At 37.9% G+C, this 25,292-nt stretch overlaps 1 protein-coding gene across 1 annotated transcript in view; it reads left to right on the plus strand.

Annotated features, from left to right (window-relative positions):
- Positions 1-14,309, plus strand: part of vwf (von Willebrand factor) — a 197,532-nt gene extending 183,223 nt beyond the window's left edge. Inside the window, exons 50-52 of the mRNA XM_062981993.1 lie at positions 4,457-4,496; positions 9,864-9,961; positions 13,925-14,309. Coding sequence (XP_062838063.1) covers positions 4,457-4,496; positions 9,864-9,961; positions 13,925-14,113 — 327 coding nt within the window. The 3' untranslated portion in view covers positions 14,114-14,309. The remainder of the gene's footprint in view (positions 1-4,456; positions 4,497-9,863; positions 9,962-13,924) is intronic.
- Positions 14,310-25,292: the final 10,983 nt, after the last annotated feature.

Genomic DNA, 25,292 nt, shown 5'->3' on the forward strand with positions numbered 1-25,292 from the left:
CCGCCCCACCGCAGGAGGGAATCGTGCCCTGGCTGAAGGATCGTGGGGAGGGGGCCTTCTTTGGCTGGCTGTTGCAGGCCAGCATAGTACCCCGCCCCACCCCAGGAAGGAATCTTGCCCCAGCGGAAGGATCACAGGGCAGAGGAAGGAGTCTTGCCCCATGTGAAGGAGCTGTACCGAAAGCCCTTCTTGCATTATGGAATCTGGCCCAAACTGAAGGATCACGGGGCAGGGTAAGAAGTCTTTCCCCATGTGGAGGAGCTTTACCGTAACCCCTTCCTGCATTATGGAATTTGGCGCCATCTGAAGGATCGCTGGGTGGGGGAAGGAGTCTTGCCCCACATGGAGGAGCTCTACTGCAACCCCATCCTGCATTACGGAATCTGGTCCCAGCGGAAGGATCACATGGCGGGGTCTGCTCCAAGGTGCAATGCTGACACACAACTGCCAGCCAAAAAGGCACCCGCTCCACTGCAGGAGGGAATCTTTCCCCAACTGAAGGATCACGGGGTGGAGGGTTTCCTCAGCCAGTCACTGTTGGCCGGCATCCACTCCCCGGCCCCTCCAGGAAGAAATCTTGCCCCAGTGGTAGGATCGCAGGGCGGGGGAAGGAGTCTTGCCCTACGTGGAGGAGTTGTATCGCAATCTCTTCCTGCATTACAGAATCTGGCCCCAGCTGAAGGATCATGGGGCGGGTGGAGGAGTCTTGCCCCATGTGAAGAAGCTGTATCGCAACCCCTTCCTGCATTACGGAATCTTGCCCCAGCTGAAAGATCACAGGCGGGGGAAGGATTCTTGCCCCAGATGAAGGAGCTGCATCACAACCCCTTCCTGCATTACAGAATCTGGCCCCAGCTGAAGGAAAGTCAAGGGAGGCAGGACCTCTTGTACCATAGATCGAATGGATTTTCTACTTCCAGTAGCACCACCTTTCCAAAAATCAGTAGTCTAGTATAACTAGAGAGTTTTTGTTTCTGTCCAGCTGTAAAGGGACAAATGTCTTGTCTTCAGCAAGGACAAGATTACCTGCTGCCTTCAGGTACCCTTGCAACTTATGGTTGTTGGTGGCCTTACCTTACCACTGTCCTCTTGAGCAATAGCCGTTAGCTGCTGCCAATGAATACATGATACTACTGCGTGCTGCAGCCGCTGTGTGTTGTTTACAACTGTGCTCTGTAATGTCATGTGAGCTGTTTCAGCAGCCAAGCCAGCCAACCAAGCCACAATGCATCTATGGCTGGCTGGCTGATAGGTGAACAAACATCACTTTTACTACATAGTACAACTATGTGTGATCTCTGTCTGTTGCTTGTCCATTGGGTCTCTGTCCCTCTGTTCAGGCCATGGGTTTGAGCACACTTTTACTACTTAATTTTAGGTGTTTTTTGGCCGTCTGGCCACAGGCCTTTCCATCTCCTGGAGAGGGAAAGGAAATAAAAGGCTGGAGTTAGCTAAACAATCACAGTACAACAGCAGAAAAAGGGTTAGGGAGAGAGGATGAGGTATTTATTGACATATTTGCAGTTGAGTCAGCCAGTTGTGGACATATGCATTTGCAGCAGCTGCCCAAGAGTTATAAGATGCGGCAATAATTATCTGAATGTGACCTGCAGATGAAGAACATTTGGTGGTTGTGCGGAAAGGGCATGGGCAAATATCCCAACCCTTCAGCAAGGATGAGATACTCCTCAGCAGTCAGCACTATTACACAACAGTGCTCTACAACTTTATGTGAGCCATGGCTGGCTGTTTCTTCATCAAGTTCCCCTTGGCTGTGGGGGCATGGTTTTCCCAGTACAACTTTTCTACTCAATTTCATGTGCAATCTGGTTTGTGGACCATCTGCTGCCTTCAGAGGATTGGAAAGTTGGCCTGGGCCAGGACGTCATGTTATCCCCAAGGCAGCCTCAAACCAAACCCTGTACGCCACTCCGGTTATAAGCCTGGCTGCAGCCCATTGTACTAATTGAAGCTTCTGGGCCGTCTTCAAAGGCAGCCCCACGTAGAGCATGTTGCAGTAATCCAAACAGGATGTAACCAGAGTGTGGACCACCGTGGCCAAGTCAGACTTCCCAAGGTACGGGCGCAGCTGGCGCACAAGTCTTAGTTATGCAAAAGCTCCCCTGGCCACCGCCGAGACCTGGGGTTCCAGGCTCAGCAAAGAGTCCAGGAGAACCCCCAGATTGTGAACCTGTGTCTTCAGGGGGAGTGCGACCCCGTCTAACACAGGCTGTAATCCTATACCCTGTTCAGCCCTACGACTGATCAGGAGGACCTCCATCTTGTCTGGATTCAGTTTCAATTTGTTCGCCCTCATCCAGTCCGACACAGTGGCTAGACACCGGTTCAGGACCTGAACAGCCTCCTTAGTGACAGATGGAAAGGAATTACAGAGCTGGACATCATCTGCGTACAGATGACACCTCACCCAGAAACTCCTGATGATCTCTCCCAGCGGCTTCATGTAAATGTTAAACAACATGGGGGACAGTACTGACCCCTGCGGGACCCCACAAGACAATGGTTGTGGGGCCGAGCAGGTGTCCCCCAGTGACACCGTCTGGGACCGACCCTCCAGGAAGGACCGGAGCCACTGCAAAACAGTACCTCTGAAACCCATCCCAGCAAAACGCCCCAGAAGGATACCGTGATCGACAGTATCGAAAGCCGCTGAGAGGTCCAGCAGAACCATTAGAACCAGCACAGACACACTCCCCCTGTCCAGTTCCCGGTGTAGATCATCGACTAAGGCGACCAAGGCTGTCTCGGTACCATGCCCCGGCCTGAAGCCAGACTGTGGCGGATCCAGAAAATTTGTGTCTTCCAAGAATGCCTGGAGTTGCGCGGCCACCACACGTTCCATGACCTTGCCCAAAAAGGGGAGATTGGAAATGGGCCCAAAGTTGTCCAATTGAGTGGGGTCTAGTGATGGCTTCTTCAACAGTGGTTTGATAACAGCCAGTTTGAGGCTCGCTGGAAAAATGCCTTCCCGAAGGGAGGCATTCACCACCACCTTCACCCACTCGGCCAAACCCCCTCTGGTTTCCTTTATCAGCCAGGATGGGCAGGAGTCTAGGATGCATGGGGTAGCAAGCACCTTGTCCACATCCTCTCCAAGCACCTTGTCCACATCCTCAGGTTGAACCAATTGAAAACAATCCATCAAAATAGGACAAGCAGGTGCTCGTGTTACATCCTCGGAGACTGCTGTTAATATGGTGTCAAAGCCAGAGTGGATCAGAGCGAGTTTGTCCAAGCAAATACTTCACAGCAGGCTGCCGAGTTGTCAGAGATCCCGTCTTGAGCGACAGGATTTAACAAACCTCTGACAACCCGAAACAGTTCCACCGGACGGTTCTTTGTGGATGCAATATTAGCTGCCAAGAAAACATTCTTTGCAGCATCTATTGCCACGGCATATGTCATTAAATAGGTACATAGCTGTGTTCGGTCTATCAAAAAAATTCTTGTTACTACCATTATTTCCATGTACAACAATCTATGGTGCATGCATTTACCAATCCTGCATGCTCTGGTGTTCTGTTTGGCCGGCACAAACTTTGCTAGGTCTTACTTTTGGGAGAGGCCTTATATTTAGCAATTCAGCAAAACCTCTACTAGGTCTTATTTTCAGGGGATGTCTTATTTTCGGGGAAACAGGGTACATTATGTAGAAAGAGGAAACACTTGCTAGGTTTTGACAGATTTTCATCTTTAAGGACGAGATCACATGAGTGTTATAGAATGGAGACTTTTGTTTCCCTATCACCTGGTTTGTTTCTGGGAGATGTAGTTTAAGGAAGCCAGGATAACTGAGAATGCCAAAGGCTCTGCCCTAAACTAAATTTTCCAGAATTCTGCAAGAGCAACCTGAGCAATTGAAAGACAAAATCTTCCGTTCTATAACGCTAATGTGATCTCATTGCTGTCTGATCCATGCAGCTTCTGGGTTCATTTTAAAGATATTTAGAATGCACATTTTTTTCCCAAATGTTATTTGTATGCATCCACCCTTTAAAGTACATTGAAATATACATTTATTTTCCAAATGGCACTTCTTTTTGTTCTGCGGAAAAGGGAGCAATTATTGTAATGTGCAAATTTCACTCAATGTGCATACCCTCTGGGTGCTGCAGAAAAAAACACCCTCAATCAAATTGAATCTATTATTTGTAAGGCATTTTGATTGTAAGCCACCATCACAAAAGTAAAGCTTGCTTGCTTGCTTGCTTCACAGTTCTGGCAGCAGTCCTCTGTTTTTGGCTAAACTAGATATGTGGTCGGAAAGCACAATTTTATTTCTGAAATATTTTAAATTCAGGTTAACAACTTCTATGACCCTCTCCTATTAAGGCAGTACATAGCAGTTTGAAGAATGAACTTTGTAAATGAGTGTGTGTGAGAGAAAGAGCATGAGAGAGCTGTGTTTGTGTTAAAATATGTCTTCTCTTTTTAGGGTAAAATTGCAAAAATTGAGAACACCTGCTGTAAGACATGTAAGTAGTCACCATTCTTTACAAGACTTGAATGAATAAATGAATTAAAATGAAATGAGATGGATGATGGCCACACAGTTTGTTTATGTACTTAATGGTGTCAACCATAAACTGTTGGTACATAACTTCTGGAGGTGCAGATCAGAATCGGGGCCTTTTTTGCCTCCACTGGGATTCTAAGCAAAATTGCCCTTTCACATGCCTGCTGTGTGTAATGATGTCACTGTGAGCATCTCTTCTGTTTAAAAGACACAAGGTTGGAGGATTCCAGTCAGAACTGTGGATTGGACAAAGGCTTATAAACCCAAAGCCATGGCCCCAGACCAGCTTGTTTTTCATGTCAGCTATTTAGGCTTGTAGAAAGAGCTGCACAAGGACAAATAGTTTGATGAATACCATATCTAGCTTGATCCTGTAACAAACAACCATATTTTAATACTTTGCAAACTAGGCTTCTGTTTGCACTGCCATGGACTGACTCATTTGCAACTGTGAAAATCTGAATTAAAAAGTCTATAACTAATTTTAAATGATGTTTCCAATGATGCATTGTCTATGAAATTGATGTTTTCTCCAATAGACTCATTTAAAAAAAAAAAACTTAATGAATGATGGGACCAGAAATTAGTTAACACCAGCTTGTTCAGACTGTCCCATAGTTCAATTATGCCAGTTTCCACTCCCTACAAATACAGCTTTTGAGTGTAATAACAAAGCACGCCTACACATTTAGAGTGTAGAACTGTCCTTCAGAATTTTTGAAAACAGTACATCTTTCTTCATTTATTTCTCCCCACTATCCTTCCTCTCATTTTTTAAATCAAACCTCAAGCTAATTTCCAACATGACCCTGAATAAAGGCAAAGGTGACAAAGTATATGATATATAATTAAAGAATTTGTTTAGCAGTGAAAACTATTTATTTATTTATTTATTTGCAATATTTATATTCCACCCTTCTCACCCCAAAGGGGACTCAGGGCGGATCACATTGCACACATATAAGGCAAACATTCAATGCCATAACATAGAACAGAGACAGACGCAGGCACGGGCTGGCCTCAAACTCATGACCTCTTGGTCAAAGTGATTTGTTGCAGCTGGCTGCTAACCAGCCTGCGCCACAGCCCAGCCAGAAACTATCCCTCATTTGAAGGTCAAAATGTCAACACCGCTTAACCCGCCCTTTTCTCTTCCTCTCTCCTCTTTCTTTTTGTTCTGGTCATGTGCCAATAAATAAAAGATGGCACACACATCAGGACATTAATACGTAGCCACGGATAACTGTGGTAACAAAATCCCAATTTGAGGAAGTCACTCCAAGATCAATTCTTGTCCCTGCCTATCTGTGTATCAGCAAGTTTCATTTTTAGCATACAAAAGTCAGTGAAGCCCTTGGGATAACAAACAATTGGTAAATAGCATTAATAGGTTAATTTAATTAAGAAAACTTTTATCTGTATTAGCAGGGTGTGATGCTATTGAACATTTAAATACTAAAAAAACATAATATTTAAAACTTTCAGATAGATTTTTTGTGAGAAAATTCTGTGGAGAATAAAACATCATAGCAAAAGTAACATTAAAATTCCCGGTCCTCTTGTTTTAGTTTCCATTTACTGATGAAAAACTTTTGCCAGGATGATACTGTATACCTCAGGAAACACATCATACAGTAGAGTCTCACTTATCCAACATAAACGGGCCGGCAGAACATTGGATAAGCGAATATGTTGGATAATAAGGAGAGATTAAGGAAAAAGCCTATTAAACATAAAATTAGGTTATGATTTTACAAATTAAGCACCAAAACATCATGTTATACAATACATTTTACAGAAAAAGTAGTTCAATACACAGTAATGCTATGTAGTAATTACTGTATTTACAAATTTAGCACCAAAATATCATGATATATTGAAAACATTGACTACAAAAATGTGTTGGATAATCCAGAACATTGGATAAGCGAGTGTTGGATAAGTGAGACTCTACTGTATTCAGTTTATGTCCAGACAGTGTTCTACTTTTTGAACCAAAACAAGGCCTCCCAGAAACAAACTAGAAAAAAATGTTATTTTCTTTTCTTTGCTCCTTTTCCAGCATAACTAGTATGTAGAAGGCATATGTTGCCCCGTATGCATTAGTTCTCCCACTTCTGCCTGGAAATTTATTTTAAAAATAGTCTTTGAGAGGGACAAGGTGAGTTGCCAAAAATATTAATTGCAGCCTTCTAAAGATCAGGAGATGCCAAAAGATGACCTTCCAACTCTTAACACATGCATATCTGTATAGAGATGAAAGTTCGCAGGTATCTGGCCTTTCACAAAAAGGGTTGGAAACTTGGCATATTCCCAGCTTCTCTAAATCTTTGCCATTAATGACTGAATTTGGTCTTCCACCTTCAATGTAGATTTTGTGTGCTAATAACACATCAGCTTTTATTTTTTAAGGGCCATTGCAACAACTTTGCTCACTTCTGAAAGCAAGAGTACAGTTAATTTTAATGCTTCTTCTTCCCCTCTGGTTTTAATGGATTTCTTAAAGTAAAGTAAACTGCTGATTCCAACATAAAGTAAACTGCTGATCCCAACTAGAGAACACCCACTAAATGAATGGGATTGACATAAAAGTTGATTTACAATTGACAAATTGCTTAAAATTTGTTCATGCTACTATAAAAATAGATTTATCTTGTATACTGAAACCACTGTTGAATCAAATATCTCTCACAGAGGCACAGGTAAGAGATGGTGTATTGGTGATAGCTGGTTGAACAACCCCAAAGTAGTAGCTTTATATTTTTCTTGACAAATAATTACTTCTGTTTCATCCAAACAGCTAGGTATGCTAATACATCAAATGGCTTAGCCCTTCAAAATGTAAAACTTTATTACTCATCCTTTCTATTAAAGCATCTTGTTGAAACCATCAGAAATGACCATATAAACTAAGGGGTTCCCTTAGAGTTAAAATAATTACCCCATGGAACAAGGCTTGTCTTTGGCACATTATTTACATCCATCAAAGGGTAAAAGTTTTGCTTTTCCTCGAAGCCATAACAAATGAATTTTCCCAGGATGAAGAAACAGGAAGCAGATATCTGATTCCCATTTGTCTAGCAGCAGCAAAAAACAACAAGTGAAGAAAGGAAGAAAGTGTATTTTACTGCCACATCAATAACTTTAAGGCAAAATGGCTTGGTTGATTATGTGGAGTCAGTTGGATATAATCAAATTTTGATGAAACTGAGAATTGTAAGAAAAGAAGTAACAGTGAACTTGAAAGATATATATAATTATTTGGCAAAGTTGACTGGGGAACCTATTCAGACAAGCCAGAATTTAGTAAAACTGGCATCCATAATCCATCAGCAGACAGTAGGATTAACTAAAATTTCCCTGGAAGCTATACATAAAGGCTTCGGCAAAGTGATTGATAAATCCATCAATAGGTCTGGCTTGAAGCCAACAGAAAAATTTGCACAGAGAAGCAGTGGCAGATTCATGACTGGGCTGTACTGAGAGATTGTTGTCACAGAAACATCGATATACAACAAAAGAGAAGTGAAGAAAAAGAGAAGGATTTCCTGTGTGGACTGTTTCTGAATGTAAAACAGAATGGAAAAGCAATGTCTAGAATCTATTATAAAGGTTAATTAAGATTTGTGAAATAATAGAGAAATTGATTTGGGTAATATACTATAAATACTGGAGAAGAAGTATTTGTATACCTTCAAGGAAGATTGAGAATTTATTAAGATAAGATTGAGGAATTGACAAGTGTGGGATTTCTGAGTCGGTGATATGTTACTAAATGCAGAACTGGGATTACATATTTGTTAAAGGGAGTAGATTAGTCGGAACTAAACAATGTCAGACTGTAATTGAGAGTATGGTAGATTAATTTTTATGTTTGTTCATTAGTTTTGCTTTTTATATGTATGTTTTGTGTATTGGTTTAGTTTAGTAATTTTGTTAGTTGTTGTCGGTTAGGAAAATGCTAGGATTTTTTGTTTGGGTTTTTTCTGCGTAAGACTTTGTTTGTATGATAGTATGTTTCATTGAATAACTAACAATATAAAATATATATTAAATATATTAAAAGTGGATGGAAAACAGATGAACAAATTGATATACTAAATCATGGCAACATTCATATTTGATCTTCTCTATTTCTTTCAAATCTAAGTTAATGTTTGCTGGGGAGAATAATCCTAAATCCACCTACAAATGGTACATTACCACATTAGACTAACCTAAATTGTGAAAAAGATTGTCTCCCCTTGCTGTTGGAAATGCAATAGCATTAGTACATATACAAGTGTAATTAGTTTGCTGAGGACTTTATACATTCTGGTCTGTAGTTGTGTGTCAAATTCCAATAGTCACAAAACAAAATGGCAAGGGGTTTTTTTTTAGACAAAATAAGACAAAGACATACAGTAGAGTCTCACTTATCCAAGCTAAACAGGCCGGCAGATGCTTGGATAAGCAAATATCTTGGATAATAAGGAGGGATTAAGGAAAAGCCTATTAAACATCAAATTAGGTTATGATTTTACAAATTAAGCACCAAAACATCATGTTATACAACAAATTTGACAGAAAAAGTAGTTCAATACGTAGTAATGTTATGTTGTAATTACTGTATTTACGAATTTAGCACCAGAATATCATGATACAGTAGAGTCTCACTAATCCAAGCCTCGTTTATCCAAGCCTCTGGATAATCCAAGCCATTTTTGTAGGCAATGTTTTCAATATATCATGATATTTTGGTGCTAAATTCATAAATACAGTAATTACATCATAACATTACTACGTATTGAACTACCTTTTCTGTCCAATTTGTTGTATAACAGGATGTTTTAGTGCTTAATTTGTAAAATCATAACCTAATTTGATGTTTAATAGGCTTTTCCTTAATCCCTCCTTATTATCCAAGTTATTCGCTTATCCAAGCTTCTGCTGGCCCGTTTAGCTTGGATAAGTGAGACTCTACTGTATATTGAAACATTGACTACAAAAATGGCTTGGATTATCCAGAAGCTTGGATAAGCGAGGCTTGGATAAGTGAGACTCTACTGTATATATGCTATAACTTGTTTAATCGACCATCAAGAGACAGTGGTATATGATAGTATCTCATTTTTTATAATTTGCTTGTTACTTTTTCTTTTATTGTTAATTAATATATAGTTTTATAAACTTTATTTTTTAAAAACAGAGCTCCAATAAATTCTACACATATTATATTGCATATGTGAAATAAAACCAGGTGGTGGCTGTGATAGTTAGTGTGGAATGACTTAGATATATCTCCATATGCACTTACTGGACTATGCCTTCCTTCTTGTTCTCCTAGGTGTAGAGCCGGAGTGCAAAGAAGTCACAGGGAGGCTGGAATATGTGAAAGTGGATGATTGTGTGAATGAAAACCAGCTGAATATCCATTATTGTGAGGTAACATTCCCTTGTTTTATGAGACTATATTTGAGAGCAAAGTGTGAGATACTTTCTGTAGACAATAACATGCACTTTCAATCGTTTGTGAATAAGAGGCCTCTATAAGCCTACAGCTTCTCTTTTTTTCAGACGAGCAAGTTGGTTCTCCCCTATTCCTTCCAATCTATCTACAAATGTATCATAAGTAAGGATGTTACAAACTTTGCTTCTGTCATTTGCATGTTATCTGGATGTACCTGGAGAAACACTCATGGTTCGTCCTATTTCTTCAGACTAGGGGATTGAGGGTCTTTTGCTTTTTGGATTTTGTCTAAGAACCTGTTATCAACTTTGGACACTTGTGATAGTGATAAAAACCAAACAGTCAGAATTAACATCAACACTTCACTTAAACATTCTTAACTATTGAAATCTCATGTTATTTATATGAAAAGATGAGCAGGCTCTTTGATGATCTTTTAGGCTATGTATTACATGCAGTCATAGATACAAACACAGTTCCTTTAGGGAGAAAAACACGCATGGCAATTTCCAGACTCTTTACTTTTCTCACATTCAATTACATTGCATGTAAGGCATCATATATTAATTTCATTACAAGATATGGCAAGTCAGATGATATACTTTCACATATTAAACCTTTATCTCTGTATCTCTTTAGCAGACTTATTTATAATGATCACACAGAGGGACATTATCATCTTAAACAATATAACTCATTGCACAGAGGGACATTAACATCTTAAATAATATAACTCCTTCATTGATACATTGCAAACTACCATCTCTTTTGTTGAGAAACTATCTCTCTCTAATGCACTCAGGTTTACATCCTTGGGCATTGTTAAATATAACACTATCTGTTAACTGTTTATAAGCATCCATTCTATCACTCATTACAATCATATTTGAAGTATTTTAGCATAGTCTAGATATTTCTCTTACCACAAGTATTTTTCTGAATGTCTAGACAGTAGGCTTATGCATGGATTCGGATTGGTTGGTTACCTCTCAGCCAATCCGGCTTGTTTGGATGTCTGTAACGGTAAAGGCTCAGCCACCATGGGTTTTTTTTGCCCAAAACTGCCTGCATGGCTGCCGGGCACGGCTTCTTCACTTCTATTTGGGAGCATGTGGCGTATGCTTCCTTAATCCCATTCCTCAAACCCAAACTCCCTTGAAAGGAAGAAAGAAAAGGAGCCCAGGAAGAATGCTTCCTTAACCCCGTTCTTCAAACCCAGACTCCCTTGAAAGGAAGAAAGGGTCCCAGAAGGGGTGCTTCCTTAACCCCGTTCTTCAAACACATACTCCCTTGAAAGGAAGAAAGAAAAAGAGCCCAGGAAGGATGCTTCCTTAACCTTGTTCCTCAAACCCAACCCCCCTTGAAAAGAAGAAAGGAAAGGATCCCAGAATGGAAGAGGGAGCCTTGTAAGTTCCCCATCCCCGCAAGTGGGCCGGATCTTCCCAGACCTTTCAGCTGCCTAGCCCAAAACAGATTTTTTTTTATTAGACGATTTTTGGGAGGCTCCCAAAAAGCAAATCTGGGTACGCAATGAAATTTGGATACTAAAACCAGATCGGCCTCCAGCTAAATTGCACAAGCTTACTAGACAGTCTGTGAGAAGCTTGGTTACTACATTGCAGCCCTCTTTTTATACATTGTATATTGCCAAAGCAGTGTGATGGCTGCCTCCTCTTGCCTTTTTTTATTCTTCCACCAGCCTCTGCCTAGACTATCAGCTGTCCTAACTAATCCAATCAAAACAAAGATACTGATTGTGCCTCATTTAGATCATCTAAACAGAGATCTTATATATGGCATAAGTTCAGGTTTAGTTAGTGTCTTTAGCAACTTGTCATCCTGCTTGCATCAGTACTAGGAGTACAAATCAGATAATATCTCAATGATAGTTATCCTGTTGTTCCCATCTTTTTGTTTACAATTGAGTAGGTATTCTTCCTGTGGCTAGGATGTCATTGAGCCATTATAACATTCATGTTTTCTTACATATAAGGTTTTATTTATTTATTTATTGCATTGCTTTTATCCCGCCCTTCTCACTCATAGGGGACTCAGGGCGGCTTACAATAAAACACAATATAAAAATATTACAAACAATTCAATCAGTTAAAATTAAATACATTAAACATTGATAAAAATATATACATAGGTTTTCTGCTTTCTGTTTTAAACTTCATACATTGTACTCTACAAATTCTATTTTGTACTCTAAATAGACATTTCTAATTTTCAAAGTTGGCAACCAAATCAATCCAGTGTATCACATGCACACACACCCTTGCTAATGTGGAAAAATAGAAATGCTTCATCTTGACTGTTTATGCTACAACAATTTATTTGAATAAACTTTTGGGAACTTATTTCTTCACAAGATGCAATTTTCCTCTGGGTTTCTGTCACTACACAGCAGTCATGTCTACTTCCTTGTGCTACAAGCAGGCCTTCATTTTCCCATTTAATGACTATATCTCAGTAATAGAAGTTTTTCCTTTTCTGTAATTATGCATTACAGTGCCATTTAAGGAGCTCCAGATCAAAGAACTGCACAAGCCACAAACTAAGTGCTATATAGGGGATCCATTACACTTGTCAAATGTCTTAATCCTATACATCATTTTTACAGGGAGAACTCTTTACATTTTTTTACATTTCATGTTGTAGAAAATATACTGTATATACTCTAGTATAAGCCTAGTTTTTCAGCCCTTTTTTTAGGACTAAAAAAGCCCCCCCTCGGCTTATACTCGGGTGAGGATCCTGGTTGGCTTATATTTGGGTCAGCGTATACTCAAGAATATATGGTACATTTATTATTTTTCTCTATTATTATTGGTATTATTACATGTATTTTACTCTATTATTATTACATTTATTATTGTACTCCGTTATTGTTGCTACTATTACATGTATTTTACTCTATTTTTATTATTATTAATAATACATTTATTATTTCACTCTGATCTTATTATTATTATTACATTTATTATTCTACTCTATTTATTATTCCATGTACAGTAGAGTCTCACTTATCCAACACTCACTTATCCAACGTTCTGGATTATCCAACGCATTTTTGTAGTCAATGTTTTCAAAACATCATGATATTTTGGTGCTAAATTTGTAAATACAGTAATTACTACATAGCATTACTGCATATTGAACTACTTTTTCTGTCAAATTTGTTGTATAACATGATGTTTTGGTGCTTAGTTTGTAAAATCATAACCTAATTTGATGTTTAATAGGCTTTTCCTTAATCTCTCCTTATTATCCAACATATTCACTTATCAAATGTTCTGCCGGCCCGTTTATGTTGGATAAGTGAGACTCTACTGTATTATTTTCCTGTATTTTTTATTTTTATTATTATTATTATTATTATTACATGTATTGTTTTACTCTATTATTATTAAAAGAATACATAAGCACATTTACATTGAGGAAGATGAGAATAATGATTTAATCAGAGTTGGACAGTCTTATCTTAAATTAGAGCTTGATGTAAATATTCAAAAACATTTGACGTACTGATGCCTCAATTAATGTAATTTTTCGTATCTGTTTTTATTTATAAAATTTGCCACCCTCGGCTTATACTTGAGTCAATGTTTTCCCAGTTTTTTTGTGGTAAAATTAGATGCCTCGGCTTATATTCGGGTTGGCTTATACTCGAGTATATACAGTAATACAAATGTAGTTTTTCACGTTGTCAACCTGGACTGAAATAAGGGCTTAATGCTGTTCTGGATACAGATGAACCAGTATTAGTATCGATGCATATAGCGCAATGCTAAACAATAGTTAAAGCAAAGAATCCAAGGCAGAGAATAATTATTGGCAATTTTAGGAAGAGGAAGGTTTGTACAGGCTGAAACTAGCTTCCAGAGTCCAAAACATGATTTGTCACAAATACCAACTGTTTCTTATTTTATTTTCAGGGGAAATGTGCAAGCAAAGCCATTTATAACATTACAGTGAATGACATTGAAGATAAATGCACCTGTTGTTCTGCTACAGTGAAAGATTCGATGCTGGTGCCCCTCCGCTGTGCCAATGGCTCCATAGTACAGCATGAAGTTTTCAATGCCAGACAGTGTGAATGTCTCTCACGGAAATGCATGCCTTGAATATACTTAAGAGCTAATGCATGACATTTCTTTTATCCAGCTGCCAAGGAACTTGCAATCTGATTCTAATTTTCTTTGGGTGGTTTCTTTTTGGCATTTGATACTGTTCTTCTAACCAAAACATTCAGTTTAACAAAACCAAGCAATAAACTTTAACAATAAACTCATTTAGTTGCAATAAACTGATTTAGCTGCATAGTTTGGGTATTTACTTTTGTATTCTATTTTGTTTTCTTGGAAAATCGTAACTTTCAACACTGAAATCCAGCAATTCAAGATTTTTTCAATTCAAACTTCTATTACCATCCAAATGCTTGTGATAACTGGATAAAGCATACGGTGGTTTCAATGCTATCTGTTTAATGCTATGGTTCTCAACCTTCCTGATGCCGCAACCACTTAATAGAGTTCCTCATGTTGTGGTGACCCCCAGCCATAAAATTATTTTCATTGCTACTTAATAACTGTAATTTTGCTACTATTATGAATCGTAATGTAAATATCTGATAATGCAGGATGTATTTTCATTCATTGGACCAAATTTGGCACAAATACCTGATACACCCAAATTTGAATATTGGTGGGGTTGGGAGCAGGATTGTTTTTGTCATTTGGGAGTTATAGTTGCTGGGATTTATAGTTCACCTACAATCAAAGAGCATTCTGAACTCCACCAAAGATGGAATTGAACCAAACTTGGCTCACAGAACTCCCATGATCAACAGGAAATATTGGAAGAGTCTGGTGGGCACTGACCTTGAGTTCTGGAGTTGTAGTTCACCTATATCCAGAGAGCACTGTGGACTCAAACAATGATGGATCTGAACCAAACTTGGCACAAATATTCAATATGCCCAAATGTGAACACTGGAGGAGTTTGGGGAAAATAGACCTTGATATTTGGGAGTTGTAGTTGTCCACCTACAATCAAAGAGCCCCTTGAAACCCACCAATGATAGAATTGGGCAAATTGGGATTTTGGTGGGAGGATTCACTGTCTGTTTCCAAAAAGGAAGAGAAGGACAGGCAAAGGGATATTCAGCTTTCTCTGCCAAAGGGGTTACTAAGACCATCAGAAATATGTGTTTTCTGATGGTCTTTGGCAGCCCCTCTGACACCCCCTCACAACCCCCCCCCCCCAGGGGTCCTGACCACCAAGTTGAGAAATGCTGGTTTAATGACTTAGGCTCACCCCAAAGTCTAAAATGACTTGAAGGCACACAACAACAACAACAATCCGACTTAACTTGACAATCTCATTGGCCAGAAGCAGGCCCACACTTCCCATTGAAATCCTGTGTCGGGTTCTCTTCTCCCAGTTGTGCTGTGGGTCGTCTTCCAAAGAAAGCACCAAGACACACGAGGGTAGATTCCAACAAGTTTTTATTGTACCGAATGCCAGAACCTTCTTTTGTGCCACATATATAGGGACTCTCACATACCAGAGGGTAATTGATGTTTTATGGCCAGCCTGCTTTATGGCTGGTATCTGTTCTTTGTCAGCTGAGCAGAGATGTCGAGGATTGGAGATCCTGACATCCTGATAGGTTTACTGTATGTTAGTTAAAACTGTTTTTATTTTTAAATATTGTATTGTTCTTTCGTTTACTAATATTGTGCTATGGTAATAATAGAATATATTGTGTATACATATAATATTTATACTAATATTATAATGCTAATAATAATGCAACATAATATTAATTATACATTATATATTAAATGTAATATTACTACAGTAGAGTTTCGCTTATCCAACGTAAACGGGCCGGCAGAATGTTGGATAAGCGAATATGTTGGATAATAAGGAGGGATTAAGGAAAAACCTATTAAACATCAAATTAGGTTATGATTTTACAAATGAAGCACCAAAACATCATGGTGTACAACAAACTTTGACAGAAAAAGTAGTTCAATACGCAGTAATGTTATGTTGTAATTACTGTATTTACGAATTTAACACCAAAATATCACGATGTATTGAAAACATTGACTACAAAATTCGTTGGATAATCCAGAACGGTGGATAAGCGAGTGTTGGATAAGTGAGACTCTACTGTAATAACATTACAGTATAGTGGTATAGTACAATATAATAATATCTAATGCTAATATTGTGCTATGTTAATAATATAATATATTGTATATACATATAATATTGATACTAATATTATAATGCCATACAATATAATACTAATAATAATGCAACATAATATTTTTTATTTTATTTTTTTCATGTCAGGAGCAACCGGAGTTGCTTCTGGAGTGAGAGAATTGGCCGTCTGCAAGGACGTTGCCCAGGGGATGCCCGGATGTTTTGATGTTTTTACCATCCTTGTGGGAGGCTTCTCTCGTGTCCCCGCATGGAGCTGGAGCTGATAGAGGGAGCTCATCCACACTCTCCCCAGGTGGGATTCGAACCTGGCAGCTTTCAGGTCAGCAACCCAACCTTCAAGTCACTTAGTCCACTACGCCATCTGGGGGCTCCATAATATTAATTATACATTATATATTAAATGTAATATTACTAATAACATTACAGTATAGTGGTATAGTACAATATAGTAATGTATATAATGCTAATATTGTGCTATGCCATTAATATAATATATTGTATGTACATACAACTTGTAAGCCGCTCTTGAGTCACCTTCAGGGTGAGAGAGGGCAGGGTATAAATGTAGTAAATAAATCAATAAATAATTGTTGTTGGGAGGGGTTTTTTTGCACTTCAAATAAGACATCTGCAGTGTGCATAGGAATTTGTTCGTATTTTTTTTTTCAAATGATAATTCGGCCCCTCAATAGTCTCAGGGATCATGAACCGGCCCTCTACTTTAAAAGTTTGAGGGCCCCTGGACTACACATTAATACCGAACTGTTATAGAGATAACTAGGCATGAAGTACAGTAGAGTCTCACTTATCCAACACTCGCTTATCCAATATTCTGGATTATCCAACACATTTTTGTAGTCAATTTTTTTAATACATCGTGATATTTTGGTGCTAAATTCGTAAATACAGTAATTACTACGTAGCATTACTGCATATTGAACTACTTTTTCTGTCAAATTTGTTGTATAACATGATGTTTTGGTGCTTAATTTGTAAAATCATAACCTAATTTGATGTTTAATAGGCTTCTCCTTAATCTCTTCTTATTATCCAACATATTCGCTTATCCAACGTTCTGCCTGCCCGTTTACTTTGGATAAGCAAGACTCTACTGTATAAGAATGCAACAACAAGAAGGAAAATAACATTAAGCAATAATTCCATTGCTAGGTGGAAGAGAACTTGTTTATGGAACTTTCAACTGAGCTAACATCAGGAGCACGTACAAGAAAACAAAAAAAGAGAAACCACCAAAGAGGAATATGAACAAATAGCCAGCATGTATAGGGAGTAATTTAGAAAAGTCAGAGCATGATTGAAAAGTGCTTTTTGTTACGCCTATAAATGATTAGGCAACTGTGTGCAGGCAGTGGTGAAATCTTAATGGGACAGAGAAAAGGTAAATTGCCTCAACATCTTTTCCTCAGTTTTTTGCCAAAAGGTAAAAATGGCTCAGCATGGGGATAATAGAGCTGAGGATGCAATAGAAGAAATGCAGCACAAAACAGCTGCATTAAATTAGCCAGATATGCCATACACAAAAATCTGTCTAATCTAAATAAATTCAAGTCTTCAGGGCCAGGTGAGGCTATTAAAAGAACTGGCAGGAATAATTTAAGAAACCATAGCAATTGTCATAGAATCATAGAGTTGGAAGATGGACAATCCAGTCCAACCCCCTGCCAAGAAGCAGGAAATCGCATTCAAAGCACCCCCGACAGATAGCCATCCAGCCTCTGTTTAAAAGCCTCCAAAGAAGGAGCCTCCACCACAGTCTGGGGGAGAGAGTTCCACTGCCGAACAGCCCTCACAGTGAGGAAGTTCTTCCTAATGTTCAGGTGGAATCTCCTTTCCTGTAGCTTGAAGACATTGTTCCGTGTCCTAGTCTGCAGGGCAGCAGAAAACAAGCTTGCTCCCTCCTCCCTATGACTTCCCTTCACGTATTTGTACATGGCTATCATGTCTCCTCTCAGCCTTCTCTTCTGCAGGCTAAACATGCCCAGCTCTTTAAGCCGCTCCTCATAGGGCTTGTTCTCCAGACCCTTAATCATTTTAGTCGCCCTCCTCTGGAAGCTTTCCAGCTTGTCAACATCTCCCTTCAATTGCAGTGCCCAGAATTGGACACAGTATTCCAGGTGTAGTCTTTTAATGTTTGTGTATATCTATAATTATGTTATGTCCCAGAATGGAATGCTTGCCATATATATGTTGTGCTCCGCCTTGAGTTCCCTTTGGGGTGAGAAGGGCGGAATATACCATATATACTCAAGTATAAGCCAACCCGAATATAAGCCGAGGCATCTAATTTTACCACAAAAAAACGGGAAAACATTGACTCCAGTATAAGCCGAGATACCAATAAAATTACATTAATTGAGGCCTCAGTAGTTTAAATTTTTTTTGAATCTTTACATCAAACTGTAATTTAAGATATGACTGTTCAACTCTGATTAAATCATTATTTTCATCTTCTTCAATGGAAATGTGCTTATGTATCCTTTTAATAATAATAGAGTGAAATAATAAATGTAATAACAATAAATGCAGTAAAATTATAAATGTAATAATAAATAGAGTAAAATAATAAATGTACAGTAGAGTCTCACTTATCCAACATAAACGGGCCGGCAGAACGTTGGATAAGCGAATATGTTGGATAATAAGGAGAGATTAAGAAAAAGCCTATTAAACATCAAAATAGGTTATGATTTTACAAATTAAGCACCAAATCATCATGTTAGACAACAAATTGGGCAGAAAAAGTAGTTCAATATGCAGTAATGCTATGTAGTAATTACTGTATTTATGAATTTAGCACCAAAATATCATGATGTATTGAAAACATTGACTACAAAAATGTGTTGGATAATCCAGAATGTTGGCTAAGTGAGTGTTGGATAAGTGAGACTCTACTGTATTAATAATTAAAAAATAGAGTAAAATAAATGTAAAATAACAATAATAATAGAGTAAAACAATAAATGTAATAATGATAATTAATAAAGTAAAATAATAAATGAAACAATACCAATAATAGAGAAAAAAATAAATATACCATATATACTTGAGTATAAGCCGACCTGAATATAAGCCCACCAGGATCCTCACCCAAGTATAAGCCGAGGAGGGGGTTTTTTCAGTCCTAAAAAAGGGCTGAAAAACTAGGGTTTTTACAGTAAATGTTTTAAATAAATACATATATTTAGATAGAAGAAGAATGTTATATCTAGATAGACAATTTTCTATTTACGTAAGGGCCTGGTGTACAAAAAGAATATTGAGAACAGTCTGGGATGAATGAACTGAGAACTCTGGCATAATTTAAAATAAAAATGAAAAGTTTTTATGTAGAGGGGAGATTTGGTAAAATAACATTTAAGAATGAAGGGGAAATAATATACTGCATAGAAACAAATGTAGTTAGGTAAGGAAATAGAGTAATAAGCAACATGACATAAGATCTTTAAACTAAAGGGGAAGAATTGGACAGGAATATTTTTTTCATGTCAGGAGTGACTTGAGAAACTGCAAGTTGCTTCTGGTGAGACAGAATTGCCCATCTGCAAGGGTTTTCCCATCCTGTGGAAGGCTTCTCTCATATCCCCACATGGAAGTTGGAGCTGACAGACAGGAGCTCACTCCCGCTCCCCAGATTCCAACCACCAACCTTTTGGTCAGCAGTCTTGCCGGCACAAGGGTTTAACCCTTTGCAACACCAGGGGCTCCTGGCAAGAATATTAAGTCAATATTAATTACAAAACCTTGACTAAAGTTCAAGGTTTTGTAATTTCATCTTTTATCCATTGGGAAGAATATTAAGACAATGGATAAAAGATGAAATTACAAAACCCTGAACTTTAGTCAAAATAGTTAAAATTGTCTATATCATAATTCATTGGTTATTAAACATGTTTGTCTATTTTTAGCAGAAGCTGAAATGCAATTAAATAGAAACAAGATTTGTGTCATAAAGTTTTAATTGTTGCCTTTGCTTGAGGAAGGGAGAAGCCAGTCATGTTTATAATATTCTTTGATTTATTGTTTTATATTATTAATGTTTAAAAGGGGGGATTAGCATTTATTTGTTACTTTTAATTGATAGGAATGTAGTGGAAGTAACTGGGTGGGAATACATATTCTAGTGTTATTTTTGTATTTGATTCTTCTGGTTTGTTTTTAATTTTAGTGTCTTTTATTTTTTAATATGTTGGATTTCAATTATACTTTTGAAAATCTAATAAAAATAATTAAAAATTAATTGGAAACAAAAATAAGCCTGGTAGATTCCATGCCTCCCTGATGTTTTGAAGTGAGAGTGATTTCTGTTGCGTCTTGAGTGGAAAAGATCATTGAGCTCCTCCTGGACCCACTGCCAGCATTTCCTCTGACATTTCTTTTCTTTTCAAATAATACACCATGAATTTTAGCTTGCTGTGTCACATCCTCAGTCTGAAGTTGATTATTTCGGCTTACACAATGAACGACTGTAACTGTCCGTTTTTATAAAGTTTCAGAAAAAGTCAATTCCATCTGTTTTCCATGAATCCTCTCCCAACACATAATGTTGTTGTTGTGTGTTAATAATTGCACACACCATATGTTTATTTTCTTATTGACTGAAGAGAATTGTAGTTTGGTTTTATTTGGCTTGCAGAGTAGCAGTACTGGTTAAAAATGTAATCCTTGATTCCTTACACACAAAAACATATACGTCCGTGAACAAGAAAGTTTAAGTACTGGACAGGAAATGTGAAAGATTTGCATGAGACAAATGGAACTGATTGCTGAATAAAAGTGTCAACCTATCTGGAAAATAACCTACAGTACTCAAGTCTCATTGAGATTTGGTTTCCCCTTGACATTAAGTCTAGTCGGGTCTGACTATGGGAGTTGGTGCTCATCTCCATTTCTAAGCCGAAGAACCGGCATTGTCCATAGACACCTCAAAGGTCATGTAGCTGGCATGACTGCATGGAGCACCATTACCTTCCCACTGGAGCAGTACCTATTGATCTACTCACATTTGCATTTTTTGAACTGCTAGGTTGGCAGAAGCTGGGGCTAACAGCGGGGGCTCACCCCACTCCCCGGATTCAAACCACTGACCTTTTGGTCAGCAAGTTCAGCAGCTCAGTGGTTTAACCCGCTGTGCCACCAGAGCCTCCCATCACTGAGATTAAAGAGTCCCAATAACCTTGGGACACGTCTACAAACTGCTAAGGATGTTTTTAAAACTTTTTTTTACTACTTTGCCAAACAACTTTGTCTTCTCTGGCTTTACTAAATAATACTAATTGGGGCCGGGCTGTGGCGCAGGCTGTTGAGCAGCTGCAATAAATCACTCTGACCAAGAGGTCATGAGTTCGAGGCCAGCCCGTGGCGGGGTGAGCACCCGTCAATTAAAAATAAAAAAATAGCCCCTGCTTGTTGCTGACCTAGCAACCCGAAAGATAGTTGCATCTATCAAGTAGGAAATAAGGTACCACTTATAAAAAGTGGGGAGGCAAATTTAACTAATTTACGACCTGGAATGAGGAAGTGTCGTCAGAGTGGATGATGAAGCAGCTGCTCCCCCCTGTGGCCAGAATTGAACATCCCCTCAGGAGAAGGATAAATTGCCTCTGTGTCTGTCTCGGTCTCTGTTTGATGTGTCTATGGGCATTGAATGTTTGCCCTATGTGTGTATAATGTGATCCGCCCTGAGTCCCCTTCAGGGTGAGAAGGGCGGAATATAAATACTGTAAATAAATAAATAAAATCCCTGGCTGGTTACTACTATTACATCTTACCCTAAACAAAGCACAAAGAAGACCAGAAGAAAACAGAGTATAACTTTATGAACACACATTTTCTCCCTATAAACACCACAACCGGTATTTGCTGGTGAGTAAAAATAAAAATTACAGCTATCAATTGGAAACCACATCAAAATCTTTTCAATCATCTTAAATCTTGATATCACAAGAAACAGTCCTTTTCTATGTGTGTTCAGTCACAATCACACACACCCCTCATAGTATGATTACAACCCATTTAAATGGCTATAAAAAGTGTTAGTGGATCAGATAATTGAATCAGACACCAGCTTATGATAGTGAGATAGACAGGCTGAGTCACCCGCTATAAGACTGCATGGGAGTTTTATCTGGGTTTGACAGAACATGTGAAGCGAAACCATCCTGCCTTCCACCCCCACCTCCTGAATAAGGTAGAAAATATTCAGCTAAACAAATACAGTAGAGTCTCACTTATCCAACACTCGCTTATCCAACGTTCTGGATTATCCAACGCATTTTTGTAGTCAATGTTTTCAATACATTGTGATATTTTGGTGCTAAATTCATAAATACAGTAATTATTACATAGCATTACTGTGTATTGAACTACTTTTTCTGTCAAATTTGTTGTATAACATGATGTTTTGGTGCTTAATTTGTAAAATCATAACCTAATTTAATGTTTAATAGGGTTTTCCTTAATCTCTCCTTATTATCCAACATATTCGCTTATCCAACGTTCTGCCGGCCCGTTTATGTTGGATAAGTGAGACTCTACTGTACCAATCTTCCATTCAAACCAAAGAGTACTAAATCGTTTTTGCAAAAACTCTATAATAGATTTCCAGTCTCTAAAAAATACCAATAAACTAAAACAAATTAAATATTATAATAAACCATGACCCTTCACAATGTGTCAATTTCTACTAATTCTATCAATTCCAAACATGATAGGTGATATTCCTTTAAATCATGCATTTCCTTAAACTTCTTCTTCTTTCATTTCAATGAAAATGTATACATTTCATGCATTTTCTTCATACAGCCATCCTCTGTACACAATTACTCCAATTCTGGATTATTTTATTCAAACTCATACTTTTTAAAAAATCTTCCCAGTAATCATAACAAAGAAAACAATTAAAATTATAAAAGGTAAAGGTTTTCCCTTGACATTAAGTCTAATCAAGTTTGATTCTGGGGGGTAGTTCACATCTCCATTTCTAAGTCAAAGAGCAGGTGTTGTCCATAGACGCCTCCTAGGACATGTGGCCAGCATGACTGTATGGCGCGCTGTCATCTTTCCGCTGAAGCAGTACCTATTGATCTACTCACATTTGCATGTTTTTGAACTGCTAGGTTGGCAGAAGCTGTTGCTAACAACAGAAGCTCACCCGATTCCACGGATTCAAACTGCTGATCTTTTGCTCAGCAAGTTCTGCAGCTTAGCAGTTTAACCCGCTATACCACTGTGGCCCCTTAATTAAAATTACTGTATATACTTGAGTATAAGCCTAGTTTTTCAGCCCCTTTTTTAAGACTGAAAAAGCCCCCCTCAGCTTATACTCGTGTGAGGGTTCTGGTTGGCTTATATTTGGGTCAGCTTATTCTTGAGAATATATGGTACATTTATTATTTTTCTCTATTATTATTGGCATTATTACATTTATTTTTTCTCTATTATTGTTGCTACTATTACATTTATTTTACTCTATTTTTATTATTATTAATAATAATACATTTATTATTTCACTCTGATCTTATTATTATTGCATTTATTATTTTACTCTATTTATTATTACTTGTATTGTTTTCCTGTATTTATTATTATCATTATTATTATTATTATTATTATTATTATTATTATTATTATTACATGTATTATTTCACTCTGTTATTATTAAAAGGATACATAAGCACATTTACATTGAAGAAGATGAGAATAATGATTTGATCAGAGTTGGACAGTCTTATCTTAAATTTGAGCTTTATGTAAATATTCAAAAACATTTAACCTACTGACGCCTTAATTAATGTAATTTTATTGTATTTATTTTTATTTCTGAAATTTACCACCCTTGGCTTATACTGGAGTCAATGTTTTCCCAGTTTTTTTGTGGGAAAATTAGGTGCCTCAGCTTATATTCGGGTCGGCTTATACTCGAGTATATACGGTATATCCCTGTATTATCAACTACTAATTTTACATTCCTCTTGAAAAAATATCCAGAATGTCCTCATAATGTAACCTTCTTTCTTTAACTCTAAACCAACAGCTAACGTGAGATAGAAATAAATCTTCCACTTTTCTTTGCAACTTGTAGTACAGTAGAATCTCACTTATCCAACACTCGCTTATCCAACGTTCTGGATTATCCAACACATTTTTGTAGTCAATGTTTTCAATATATCGTGATATTTTGGTGCTAAATTCATAAATACAGTAATTACTGCATAGCATTACTGCATATTGAACTACTTTTTCTGTCAAATTTGTTGTATAACATGATGTTTTGGTGCTTAATTTGTAAAATCATAAACTAATTTGATGTTTAATAGGCCTTTCCTTAATGCCTCCTTATTATCCAACATATTTGCTTATCCAATGTTCTGCCAGCCCATTTATGTTGGATAAGTGAGACTCTACTGTACTTTGTATTTTACTCAGGTTTGTCTAACCTATGGTCCGGATATGGCCCAGAATGGCCATGAATGCGATGAATGCAGACTAACACAAAATCATAAACTTACTTAAAACATTATGAATTTTTTTAAATAAACAAACATGAACTTTGCAGACTAGAGGAATGGAAGAATCAGAGTATGTTACATCCACAAATATCGGAGTCCTATCTATAATTTGTAGTATAAATGTAAACAATTCACAAAGAAGAAACGAAAAATTGATAAAATAAACTAACCAAGTAAAGCACACGAGTTCTCTGTTGCAATCTATATATATAAAAGGCTTTTGGCATCACGGCGACTCACAAAACAACAAAACCCAACACCCCCCAAACTCTAAAAGTGGCAACACAATCCATCATCCCTGCCTCCAGTAAGATACAACACAATCACACACAAAAATCACAACACCAAAAAAAGGCCAAAACCCACAACAGGCAATGTACGCATGCGTGCGGAACTCAAAGTATTTTTCGGGACAGCATGGCTGCCCAGGATCAGCTCGCTCCCTCTCTCAGGTCCCCCCTCCTTCTCTGCGAACCCTTACCAGATGCCTCCTGGCCTTTTCCCGGCAGGCCCCAGCCCCTTCCTTCTGACCATT

This window comes from Anolis carolinensis, chromosome 5 (genome assembly GCF_035594765.1).
Source record: "Anolis carolinensis isolate JA03-04 chromosome 5, rAnoCar3.1.pri, whole genome shotgun sequence".
Classification (NCBI taxonomy): domain Eukaryota; kingdom Metazoa; phylum Chordata; class Lepidosauria; order Squamata; family Dactyloidae; genus Anolis; species Anolis carolinensis.